This window comes from Gigantopelta aegis, chromosome 10, assembly GCF_016097555.1.
Source record: "Gigantopelta aegis isolate Gae_Host chromosome 10, Gae_host_genome, whole genome shotgun sequence".
In the NCBI taxonomy this organism is placed as follows: domain Eukaryota; kingdom Metazoa; phylum Mollusca; class Gastropoda; order Neomphalida; family Peltospiridae; genus Gigantopelta; species Gigantopelta aegis.
In genome coordinates this window covers 10,941,054-10,954,953 of record NC_054708.1, presented here as the reverse complement: position 1 = coordinate 10,954,953, position 13,900 = coordinate 10,941,054, and the positions used below count along the sequence as shown (strand labels likewise).

Genomic DNA, 13,900 nt, shown 5'->3' with positions numbered 1-13,900 from the left:
TCCTCTTTTTTTTGGGATATTTTGGATGTGTATTCTGTTTGTGGGAATACACAGTCAATCAAATGTTTGTTGCTCTGGTAGTGACAGTCATGTGGTGGCAGTAGCTTTCCTCTTAACATGCTGGACCAGTGGTTCTTAAACTGGGCTTAGTGTAATTTCAGAGTGGGCATGATGATTCAAGGACATACAAAGGCTTGACATGAAGACAAAAGAGAGGGATGGAGAGGGAGGGAGGACGAGAGAGAGAGAGAGAGAGAGAGAGAGAGAGAGAGAGAGAGAGAGAGAGAGAGAGAGAGAGAGAGAGAGAGAGAGAGAGAGAGAGAGAGAGAGAGAGAGAGAGAGAGAGAGAGAGGGGAGAGAGAGGGAGGGAGGGAGGGAGGGAGGGAGGGAGGGAGGGGAGGGAGGGAGGGACAAAACTGTGTGAGCATGTTTTATAAGTATACATTAAATAACACATCTTTTACACATTTCCGATTTAAATAGACATTTTGGCTGTAAATAAAATATTGCACACACATGCAACATGAATGCGGCTATGACAGTTGAATCTCGAAATTGTAAAGCATATCCTTGAACAAAAGTCTATTATAAAATATCTAATTATTATTAACCGTTACAATGTGTATATATATATAGTATATATATTAAATCAAGTATTATTGTGCATAACATATTAGTTATTTTATTGTTCATTTATAAGGAAATACATATTTGTTGTTGGTTCTGAGTGTAACCGTCTTTTGACTTCCAGTTATAAATAGAATGATCCAACATTTTACGTCACTTGATCACTGATTGCTGAAAATGCAAGGTTAACTTTATTTTGGGGTCAAAGTATAATGTTTTTTTTCCCCCACAAATTTAAATACACAATAATATTATCTAGGGCAATTTAGTAATAATTATTTTGTTAATACTACTGGGGACTGATTTTTGTTTTAGAAAAAGAAATGTTATTATAATATTATATTTGGTTGTAAAATTTGTTTACGTTATTAGAATAAATATGTAATGATTTCTATTTGTTATGTTTTTTGAGAAACTCTACACTTCATACCAAATATTTCCTCTAATTACAGTCTGTCTTGATTCATAAACAACTTACGTGGTGCAGCTTTTGTTGGTACTCTGGTAAAAGGTCACCTGTTAAAACAGAACAAAGAATAATAGCAATTATATTATGTTAATATAAGGATCTTTTGCAAGTGGTAATACGGCCTGCTACATAATATTCTTTGCTTAAAGCATTTAGACTAAGTACTACAATTTTATTTATAAAGGTTTAAAAAAACACCCCAGAATTTCTCAAAAACCAAAGAGCAATAAAACATATTAAATAAATACATAAGAAAAAACATGCTTGCCTTCATTACCATCTTCAGAATCAAACGTCAGCTTTGCAAAACCACCTTTCTTTATACCTTCCTGAAACACCAAAAAAATAAAATATTGAAACCAGTATTTAAAATAAAATTCTGCAAATAGGTACCAGTTTGTAAAACTAGCAAACTATTTTACAGTGATTTAGTAGTTAACAGCCACTATAATGTACTGTAAATGATGCATTTAATGTAAGTTATTAATAAGAAAAACAAAACTGCTGTACTAGTGCAACAGTCTTTATGGTTTGATTTGAAAGAAAGAAGGAAATGTTTTATTTAACGACGCACTCAACACATTTTATTTACGGTTATATGGCATCAGGCATTTGGCATCTAGCGAGCGCTGTACCATTGGGCTAAGTCCGGCCCGGTTTGATTTGAACAACTGCTCTAACTCACATGTGCTTAAGCAAAATGATTAATGTGTGGATGAAAAACTGCTCACTTTGTCACATGCTGATGTACGTTTTAGACATAAAATAAATTCAACAACACCCCACAGATCTGTTTTTTTATTCAGACACCGAGAGCAATTGCTCTTCTACATAATTTAACAGTGGTTATTGCTTGCCATCATTTTCCAAACCATAAGCAATACTTAAAGTTTCCAATATAGTTTTGGTTTGCCTGAGCTAAAATATTATGTACGAACCTTTAATTCTGCATGCATGATGTCCAGTTCTCGATTTTCTTCTTCCTGTCAACACAAACATTTAAGTATTTACACATGAAACATTATTTCTATGTTTTTACCAATCACAAGTTTAAAAACATAAGTTATTGTGAAATCAAGTAAAAAAACTACTTTTATGTCAGACACAAGCGACTGTGTACATGTATGTATGTACACCAACGTATTAGTAGATGTAAAACAAGCATTCTGAGAGTACTGCTCAAGCAATATATGTCCCCTATCAGGCCCAACATATTTTCATATCTCCTAAATTCAAGGTACTGTGAAAAATGGGTAAATTGCTAGGAAAGTTAAATTTGATCTGTAAACGAACATGATAAAGCTATACACAAAATGTCAGCTCAATATTTTATGGCACTGTGAAAAACATCTAGAAACCTCTGTAAGACAGAAGGACAGACAGATGGATGGACATACAGACAGAGATGAAACCTATAGCACCTCCAGTTGGACCGGTAGGGGACAAACAAGCATTCAAGCCTTTATACCTTTTCTATTTTCTCTGCTAACAAGAAGTCCAGAGAGAATCCAGACTTGCTAGTTCCCGCTGGCTTTGAGATGTGAACTGGAGAAGTAGCAATTTGCAAGTCCAGGCTGTCATCGTCACTGAGCTGCGAGGACTGAATAAAGAATAAAATGGAGGTATCATGATTTACAAGGACCTGTTTACTTATGGTAAAGTGTCCAAATGGTGTAGATCTACCCAGTAAAGTTGGGGTGTGTATCATGGTTTTTTCGGGTACACTCCCAGAAACCCATAATTATTATGCCCCGTACGAACCCTGTAGTAGCAAGGGATCTTTTATATGCACTAACCCACAGACAGGATAGCATATACCATGACCTTTGATATACTAGTCGTGATTCACTGGCTGGAACGAGAAATAGCTCAATGGGCCTACTGACTGGGATCGATCCTAGAATGACTGCACATCAGCCGAGCGCTTTCCCACTGGGCTACATCCCACCCCATAGACACTGGAAGTCATAATTGTGAACAACTGTTACAACTAGCAAGACAATACCATAAAATTATCCCTTACTCCTAATAGAAAAATGTAGCAGGTTTTATAATTACTAAATGTATGACATGTATCAACCAATGATGAATAATCAATGTGCTCTTAGTGGTGTCGTTTAACGAAACAAACTTTAACTTCTTTTTCTAGAGAAAATAGTAATTATTCATGAATTACCTCAAGTGTACAGTCTGGAGTGGCTGGAGATGCTCGATTGCTGAAAGGAATCAATTATTTTATTATAAACAACAACAAAAGACAGATAAGGTGTGGAGTTAATTCATTGTAGGCCAATTTTCAATTGCTCAATAACTAGACATTCACATTTATATATTTATTTTGTTTAAATGCTAACTTTTTGGAAACATGTTTACCAATTTTTTTTATAAGACATGGATATAGGAAAACAAATTTGTTCCGAGATAAAAAGAAAGATTTCCTACATGTAATTATAGCATAATGATAAAAATATTGGACTGAATCTATTTAAAAATGAGATATACATGTACCACAAACCTGTCCTGGCAAACCACATTAGATCAGGGTCTACCGTGTAGTAGACACAAGAAAGAAGCGGCTGTTTACCCGTTGCACAGTGACATAAACTGTGCATGGTAACATTGAGCTCAAAAGCATAATTTCCAAAATGATGTAAGCCAAGAAGAAACCTGTCACTTGAGGCAGACATTTTGGACATAAAAAAAGGCCTCGAGCTGTAAAACTAAAAACGTTTTTGTGTTATTTGTACGGGTAGAGGGAAGCGAAGACTTTAATGTTTTATAAGCACTAGAACAAATCAGATCTATATCCCCATAAGTATCTCACCATCTTTGTTCCAGAGACTGGAGAATTGCGGGTGTTTCATTGAGCAGTTCATCAACAGAGTCATCATCTGATTCCACATCTATGCTTGATAAATCACCATCTGAAACTGACATACACTTCATGTTACAATCAGCTCTTGATCAGTGTTCAACAAATCACAACATATGATAGTTATGGTCCCATAGATACAGTATCATAATATATTCTCCCCACCTCTCAACAACCCCCAATTGTTTTGTTTTTTAATAAATCCAAACAAAAATCCACCCAAACAAAATAAAACAAAAACAACAAAAGCAAACCCACATGTTATCCAATCATATCTTGGTATAAGACACACTGTTACAGAAAGCTGTGATGTACATAATTCCAAAATCAACGCAAACTGGTGTACAAATGTATGTCCAACTTTGTAATGTATTGTCGTGTAAGTAATTGTGTATATATAACAGCACAGTGAAAATTATCAGCTTTTACCTGGAAGCTCAAAGCTCAGGTACGTTCTGGTTCTTTTTACCATTTAGAACAGATCATCAACATTAGCTGTCTTTCCGAGATGTAGTACTTTTTAAGATTCTATGAACACAATGGTTCATCTACAGGACTCCAACTTAATGGCGGCAACTGATGTTGTTAATATACAATGCTGTATGTCACGAGCATCACCAGTGAAAAATTATCTGCCAGTATATAACAATTTTACATGTGAAATATGTTTACATACACCGAAATATCCTTTCAGTCATGTTTATTTGCTGCAAAAGTCACTTAAAAACAAGAAGAGCTGTAGGCAGGGTCACAATTGCTGTTGCTGTGCTGTTCCACCCATGGCAAATTGTTTTAATGGCCATGGGAGACAAATTTTTACGTCCGACCCCCACATCTAGATTACATAAACATCTATTAATTCATCACAGACGCTCGAAACATAGCACACCTTCTTTCCGGAAACTACTACAATAGTAGTTGCAGGGCATGGGCCATAATTATAACTTTAAGATCCTATTTGTCATTACTTCATTGACATTACATATGAAAACTACATCAACCATCCAACTTTTTTCTTATATATATATTAAAAAAAAAATCAGCAGAATATCTGTTACATGTATGCACATGTACATGTATACCTGCTAAAGAGGTGTAACATAAAAACTGATAAAACCAAATACATGTATATATATATTTAGTGTAATTTTACCCTGATCTTAATTTGTTTACGTATCAAAAAGTTTACCTAATTTTGCATATGACTGATTAAAAAAACCTAACCTAGCAATTAATGACTTATTCATTTTACAGATTAATGTTGTCAGTTAAAATAAATACATTTATATTGATGTATAAAAAACCCCAAACCCAACCACATCCAGGTTAATCATTTATGTTATTTGGCAAGCAGCAATTATACAGTATTAGAATTATTGTTTGGCGATCCCTTCACAGTGGTATAGGTTAGTACATTTGAAATACAAGTGGCATACACATGAATACAAGCAAGGCAAGCATGTGCTATAAATAAAACACAGTGCTGGTGGTGCAAAAGCAATGCTTGACATCTGTGAGGACACTGTACATGTTACATGCATACCGGGTAGATGTGTATGCAGGGGTTGCTTCAAACCTAATTTAATAGGCTAGTATACAAGACTTCAGCCTTGACTGGTTTCATCATGTGTCATTTGTAGATGACCTGCATGCATGTTTACCTGAACTCGCAATGGGGCATGATCAACGTACTTGATAACACACCAGAGATATTATCATGGTAAGTGACATACACCCAGTCACCAGACAGACGATGTTAACACTGAATTCTTCTAATTTCATACTGTATCTGTGTGGATGGATGACGGCGTAAATGTTTTTCCACATATCAAACATTTTATTATGCATTACCTTGTAAGAGATACAGTGAGTCAGTTCAAAACCGGCAACCCAGAAAACCAGAATTCCTTCATAACAAGTCCTTTTTAAAAAATCAGTACAGAACAAATCTCTCTAAACCGGACACCCTTGTAACTGCACGTTTTGCTTGGTCACATGGGTGTCCAGTTTACAGGAATTTCACTGTATATACATGTATGCAGAAAGTTGCATTATTTTAAAGTAACACAAATCGTGATGTGATATTAAACACAAAGTTCACGGTATGGGGGAAATGTAGGGTGGTATCTAAAAACAGGTGGTTACATAAAACAGGTTAATTTGTATTAATAATTAACACAGGAGCATTATGGTTTGACCAAGTATCATTTTGTACAAGGTTTGTCCAACCGTCTATTATTCAGGGATGGGAATTGGTGAACTGTAAAAAAGAGGAAATCTAAAGGGGTTCCCGAAATTCTTGAAATCCTAGGTTAAAATCTGTGCCATCTGACACATTTTGAAGGAAAGGATGATTAAAATGTGAGAAAACGCAATGTTCCATAAGAGGAAAACCGTTAATTATTTAATTATCAGGAGTCAGGAAATAGCTCAATGGTAGAAAACTGGACAGAAGTGCGACAGATTGCAGGATCAATCACCCTCCTGGTACATCAATGGCCGTGGTATGTACTGCTCTGTTTAACATAAAAAAAATAATTGACAAGCATTCTGAAAGTACTGCTAAAGCAATACATGTTCCCTACCAGACCCAACAAATTGTTTGATCTCCTACCTCAGGGCCATACCTCTGTGAAAAGAAGGTAAATCACCATGAAAGTCAAAATTGATCAGTAACAGTACATCATAAAGCTATATACCAAATTTCACCTCAATATCTTCATCTTCATATTTTTCATCTCCTAAGTTCAAGGGCCATAACTCCATCAAAAATGGGTAAATTACTATGAAAATCAAACTTGATCTGTAACAGTACATGATAAAGCTAGACAAAATTTCAAGGCCTTCTGAAAAAGAAGTCTGGAAAACAATTTGTTTTTCATATCTCCTAAGTTCAAGGGCCATAACTCAATCAAAAATGAATAAATCACCATGAAAGTCAAACTTGATCTGTAACAGTACATGATAAATCTATACACAACATATCAAAGCATTGTGAAACAAAATCCAGAAAACTATATGTGGGACAGACGAACAGACAGAGATAAAACCTATAGTTCCCTCCAGTTGGGCCAGTAGGGGACTACAAACTAAAAATTATTCCTTTAACCAACAGCAATTAATATCACAGTTATGGCCTTTATGGTCGGTGCTGCTGCTAAGTTCGAACCCTGCCATACATGTATGTTAACCACCAAAAACATGATAGAAATATATTGCCTTTGTTCCCCTCTTTCAAACGAAACGTTTGCCTTGGTGTCCTTCCAACTTGCCTGAGTACCGTACTTCTGCCATTAAAGCAAAAGTGCTCAACACTTCCTGTGCTCCCCTCTCCCATACTTTTACATATATTACACAAAAATATTTCATTATTATTTACATGTACCTGTAAGTATGCAAATGTAATTCAGCTTTCTGGAAAGAGTATGTACATATTCATTTACATATTTCACACACAAGCATGTACACAAAAATGAAATGCTTTAACTTTTAATATAGAAAAATATTTTACTTTATTTATATTTAACATTTCTTTTAAATGAATATACATTTTGAAAATGGCCTGAAAGTTTTAACAAAATATAATATTTAAAAATTGAAGTGCTCAATAAAGATATATTAGTAGCTGACAGATTAGGAAGCAGTGAGGAAGAATTCAAAGGAAAGAGGAAATGGAGCAGTGGAATAATTAGAAAAAAAATTGAAGTAAATATTTTTGGAAATGTCTCCTTCCATCTTTAAAAGATCTTTTATTTCAACCACTCAAAACACAACTGGTATAAACCTGCCACCCAAATACATGTATGTACATGAATGACATATATATTCACCTGGACAAATGGTGTAGGATATGGTCAGATCTACTAAAGAAGACCTCACAGCTAGACAGTAAGATCCAGTTTCACTCAGATTGTCTTTTAACGTAAATCAGAGACCTAATTCACTAAACTCATGGAACTTTATGATCTCGCAGTGCATGAATGAATGAATGAACGAATGAATGACTGAAAGTATGAACGAATGTTTAACAACACCCCAGCACAAAAATACACATCGGCTATTAGGTGTTAAACAAAGGTCAGTATATGAATAGGCTCTCATAGTGCAATGCAATAAGGCTTATAAAGATATGATGTTATTCAAGACAACTCAAAGGAGTTTCGCAAATTAGGCCCCTGGAGTTCACAAGATGATTAAAACCAAGGTTCTGCCTAGAACGTAGAACCTGGTAGAAATAACACGGCAAGCATGAAATTCATGACTGTTATGTTTGCTTAGTATTGTAAGTGGTGGTCTGTAGCAACAGTGTCGGTCAGACCACCTTATAGCCAGAATCGGTAAAACCTCAATGTTTTGGCTAAGCATACTGCATATTCATATATCTGTCACAAAAGGATAACTAGTACATGATTCATAAAAAAACAACGATGATGACAACAACACAATAAACATGTTCACTACAGAAATAACTAAAGCACATACCTTCACCATGAAAATGAGTTACATATTTGCTCGATACGGTCTTGTTTGTCCTGCTTATTGTTGTAGTTGCTGTAACGCTTGTATCATTACCAGAGAAGACCAATGCAGCTGATTTCTCATCTTCTGAACCTATTACAGCTGCAGTTTCAGAAGTTGTAAAATCTTCAGAACAGTTTGGTTTCAACTCTACATCACCACTTTTTGAACTAGAGGGCACTGGGGAATGTTTTAATTTTGTTTGAGTTTCGGAAGATTTTAATACTGTCTCAGTTTCCGAACTCTTTTTAGTAGATTCTGCTGGTTTCAACTTCACCTCACTACTCTTTGCACCAGAAAGTATTCCAGAATATTTGGCTTCCAACAGGGGGTCTAATGTTTTGGGCCCTAATTGTACCACGCAATGTTTTAATTCTAATTTTAAGGCAGAGCTCCCTGACCCTGAATGAACTCCAAAATGTTTTGATTCTAGCTCAAAATCCAAGCTTTTTGATCCTGAGTATACTATGGAATGTTTCGGTTCTAACTCCAAGTCAGACATCTTTGATCCTGAGTGTACTGCTAGAGTCTCTGTAGATGACACACTGGGTGGTACTACAGATGACCTGGAATGCACTGTGGAATGTTTCAGTTCTAACTCCAAGTCAGACATCTTTGATCCTGAGTGTACTGCTAGAGTCTCTGTAGATGACACACTGGGTGGTACTACAGATGACCTGGAATGCACTGTGGAATGTTTCAATTCTAACTCCAAGTCAGACATCTTTGATCCTGAGTGTACTGCTAGAGTCTCTGTAGATGACACACTGGGTGGTACTACAGATGACCTGGAATGCACTGTGGAATGTTTTGATTCTAACCCTCCTTCAGAGCCTTTTGATCCTACAAGTACTGCAGAATGCTTTGACTTAAACCTCAATTCAGAAGACTGCTCTGAAGAATCTTTCACCTGTGATGATGATGCTGAATGTTTAACCTCATACTGACTTGAAACCCTCTTAGATTCTGCTGAAGATTCAACAGCTATGCATTCACTATGGGTTAAAGTCTTAGGAATAATTACTTTACGTTTCTGCACCACCGATGGATTTTGCCTCTTTTCTACTTTATGGACCTTTCCAGCAACATCTGTCAAAGGCTCTGGAGCATCAGGATCCCATGCACTATCCAGAGAATATCGTTTTGGCAGAACAAAAGACTTTGATGAATGGCTCTTTTCATCGGACCAGCTGTGGACTGATTTATAGGGTTTAACTTTATGGGGCTTAACAGAATAAGATGTGATGCCCAAAAACACAGATGGTGCAGCAGGATGACTCTTTTTATTCTCAGAGGAATGCTTTGCCATGCTTGCAGAAGTTTGTATGGGTACATGTAAATCAGACTGTGGACAAGCAATAGAGGCATATGTAGTTCTTACAGGCTTATTTCTAGTAGATTCCTGGAAAATCTTTTTGAAAGAAGACATCTGCGACTTATTAAATGAACTACATGTACCATTCTTGTCCATTTCTGACCATGTGAGATGGGATGTATTACTGTGGTGTGAGGATGATTGTCTCTGTTTTGTACTGTCAGTATCTAAAGAGTATCTTGTAGATGAAAGTCCTTCCTTTGATGAAGTCGAACGACCATGAGTCATGATCCTTCTAGCAGCTGTTACTGCTGCAGAATGCTGGATAACTGGCACTACGTTATCATCAGAACAAAATCGCCTTTTACGGGAATGACCATCTGAAGTCCAAGTTTCTGCTTTGTGTTCTTGTATCCTTTCCAAATTTAAATCATTTTTCTGCTTATCTATGCCTTTGACATTATCACCTACTAGCGACACATATTTTGTAGAAGCTTGTAGTGAAAAATCTGGTGCAATATGTTTTTTCAGAACATTTTCTGAATCATTCTGTAGGAAAACAACATTCTTGGTAGGTGTTTTTTCTTTACTGCTTATGGACGAAGTCTCATCAATTCTTGCACATTCACCATCATCGTTTATGTCTTGGACGGAAACTGGGCTTTGATTTGTCAATAAACCAACACTTTTGGCTGTAGCACATTTGGGAAGATCTTCTGGAATGATGCCGGTCATATGAATGGGTGGGTTATAGCTTTGACTTGAAATACTGGGACTTCTACATAAAGAACCAGACAATGTGCTCAGCTGAACCAATGGCACTTCCTTCAAGTTGGATGTACAGATACCTGAGGTGGGCACACTGGCTTTACCAGATGAATGTCTAGCTCTCTTAGGACTAGAGGTTAATACCTCAGTTGACGTGGGAGAGACACTAGGAATGTTTTGACCTGATGAGCTCTTAGACACCTGTAAGTAAGGAGCTACAGGTTCCACAGTATTGGAAACAATACATGGTATTTTTTGCACAGATGATTGTGAAGGAAAACTTTGTGCAGACTGAGAAACACATGGTATTTTTGGAGTGGATAACTGAGTAGACAAACTTTGCACAGGTTTGGGAATGTTTTGTTCTGAGGTTACAGATAACTGAGGGACTGGAGCAGATTTGAAAGTAGTATTGGGAATGTTGTGCTCCATATAGCTTTTAGGTAACCAAGGATCTGTATTCTTGGAACCAAGACAAGGAGAGTTCTGCACCAATGGACTGAACAATGCACCCTCATGAGAATGTGAATCATTTTGCTTAGGTTCTTTCATCTGCTTATCATCTGAACATAAATGTGTTTCATCTGAAGATGTATTACTTTCAGGTAATGTCTCTGAATTATGCACTTCGTTTTCTTTAGCTTTGATCTGCTTACTGTATTTTGATATAAGAATATCTATGTCTCTGGCAACAGATAAAACAGAAGCCAAGAGAACTGTCTTATTTCCTGAACCTTTTGTGTCCTTTGCTGGTCCATCTGCCAACTTCACAGGACATACATCATCAGCAGACTTATCATCTTTGGTCACATTTTTGTCTGACTTTTTGTCTGGGGAAGGAGTTTTTCCAACTGAATTGGTATGAACTAATTCAACAGATACAGCAAATGTAGGTATACTTGGCACATCTGGGCTAACAGCCACTTTTTGCTGACTTTCATTTCTACATTTTGATCCTGGAACCTGGCCTGTTTGAGGTGAAGTAACAACTGGTCTGATTGGACTGAAGACTAAGTCAACTTTACCATTTTGATCACCAGTTTCTGTGGTTGAAGAGCCCTCAGTTTTTATCTCAGTGTCTTGAGAAACACTTAAAGCTAACGGACCAGCTTGTTTTGTCAACACTTGACTGGCAGCTGGTATGATGGTCCTTGACGACCTGACATCATTTGATTTAAAAACAGTGTGTATTTTAGGAACATGCTCTTTATGTTGTTTTTTGATATCTAACTCTTTGAATCTTTGTGGCAAACTGATTTCTGAAAAGTCTATATTATCTTGCCTTGATTTGAAGGTCACCTGCAAATCGTTCTTGCCCTTTCTAAAGGCTACTCCAGAAGGCTGGGCATCTGAACACTGAGTGTGTAGTAAAGGAATTTCTCCCACTGATGACATTTTTTCTGTACCAAGCAATAACTGACCATCTGCATGCAAGTCTACATTTAAAGCATCATCGTTTTTCTGGGTATCCATCTCAATGTCAGCAGCAGGAGATTGTGGTGAATCAGATTCTATCGTCTTAGAAACCATGTCTTGGCTTTCTTTCACGTCCGATTTGATTGTGGCATCTGTAGAGCCTTCTCTTTCATGGTGATCTGTTACGTCATGGAATTCATGCGGTAGAGGAATGTTTTGTACTTGATGGGATTCACAAGGTCTGGAATTCTTTGGTACACTATCAACATACCGATTAACAGCATCAGATACTGATCTTTCGCTTTTAACTGATGCTGATGGTGGGATTGTCGTCTTGCTTACACTTTCAGGTCCTTTTCTAATCGAAGTATCTTCTGGAGGAAAATGCAACAAGATACATAAAATATATGTTCAAAGATCATTATATAAAATTTTAAAAAGCAACTATTAAAGCTAAATACTTTTTGCATGATTTAATATTGCTTGTACAAACTAAAAGATGAAAAAAGCAAAAAAAACCAAAACCATAATTGCATTGCAGTTTACATAAGTGTGTATGAACTATTTAATTTTTGTGAGATAAAAATTCCAATATAATTATTGTATATTAACTATAAATATTTTGTAACAAATGTTTTTTGTATATACATGTATGAATTTATTGTTGCAGATGAAACAAAAAGGTACACATATTCACACATATTCATCATGACACCATCAATACAGAATCAGATTTTAAAAGTATGCAAATAAACACAAAGATATGTGCATACATGTGCCATGTAAATGATAAGTTCAAACTTCAAAGCAAAAACAGTGAATTCAAACTAACACATGCATGTTAGAATACAAACAAACAACAATCTTCCAATGAACAAACAAATGTACATACATGCATGTTTGAAAATGGCAACAACATATCTACAATGGGCACTGTATAAAGGCCACCAAATTCTTTATGGCTACATGGACAGGCAGCCCAGCTGAGTTAAAGTTAAAAGTTTGTTTTGTTTAACAATACCCCAAAAGCCCATTGATTTATTAATCATCAGCTATTGGACATTAAACATTTGTTTATTCTGAACTACATTTTTCCATTAGTAGCAAAGGATCATTTATAATGTACTTTTTTTTACAGCACATACTTTGATAATACACCAGTCATGGAACACTTGCTGGGATTTGAAAAAAAAAGAAAAAACCCCCCCAAAAATCAGAGAATAGGTCTGAGGGGGTTCGATCCTATAATAGAAGAACCTCCGGAGATTGCTCTAGATATCAAAGAAGCTAAATCTTACTCCGACCAGGAATGTAGGTGTGCCTTATTTAACTGTATACAAGTTTTCTATAGTATTAATAAATGGTCCGATCCTGTCTTCTTTCTCTCATTTATATTTGGACTGTCCTTATTATATTATAAAACAATACAATGGTATAGGGTTAATTATAATTATGGTGCTTTATATTAACATAAATATAAACATATATAATGGTAGATCCCAAATTATTTTTAACTTTGGCTTTGTTTTTAAGTGGTCTTACCACACTATTAAAAATTGTCCCATTCACCTCTCTCACACACTCCCCCCCCCCCCCCCCCCCCCCCGCCCCGGAGTCGGTCACTGGCGTAGTCAGAGGCTGAATCCGGGGTGGGCGTGCCTGAACCCTTGTGGATAGGGGCACGTAAAAAGAGTTTCCCTGTTCCCTATAAAATGCTCCAAATTACATAAATATTCGGTCGAGCAGTCAATTCCTTTTTATTATTGGCTAGTTAACTTTTTAATAAAAAAATATATATAACTGCTATTCCAAAAAATTCTGTCCATTTCCAATTATCCCCCCCACTCCCCGTCCCGCACCCAGTCACTGGCTAAGTCAGACAAAATGCCCAGGAGAGACGTGCTTGAACCTTAAT

General features: G+C 36.3%; 1 protein-coding gene across 4 annotated transcripts in view; it reads right to left on the bottom strand.

Annotated features, from left to right (window-relative positions):
* Positions 1–13,900, bottom strand: part of LOC121384115 — a 64,730-nt gene that overhangs the window by 18,339 nt on the left and 32,491 nt on the right. For 2 of the 4 annotated variants that reach the window (XM_041514353.1, XM_041514351.1), the window contains 7 exons: positions 8,451–12,359; positions 3,921–4,026; positions 3,273–3,312; positions 2,565–2,696; positions 2,035–2,079; positions 1,365–1,425; positions 1,106–1,143 (listed from right to left, as the gene is read on the bottom strand). In XM_041514353.1, coding sequence (XP_041370287.1) covers positions 1,106–1,143; positions 1,365–1,425; positions 2,035–2,079; positions 2,565–2,696; positions 3,273–3,312; positions 3,921–4,026; positions 8,451–12,359 — 4,331 coding nt within the window. The remainder of the gene's footprint in view (positions 1–1,105; positions 1,144–1,364; positions 1,426–2,034; positions 2,080–2,564; positions 2,697–3,272; positions 3,313–3,920; positions 4,027–8,450; positions 12,360–13,900) is intronic. The other 2 variants (XM_041514352.1, XM_041514355.1) reach the window with 2 other exon arrangements.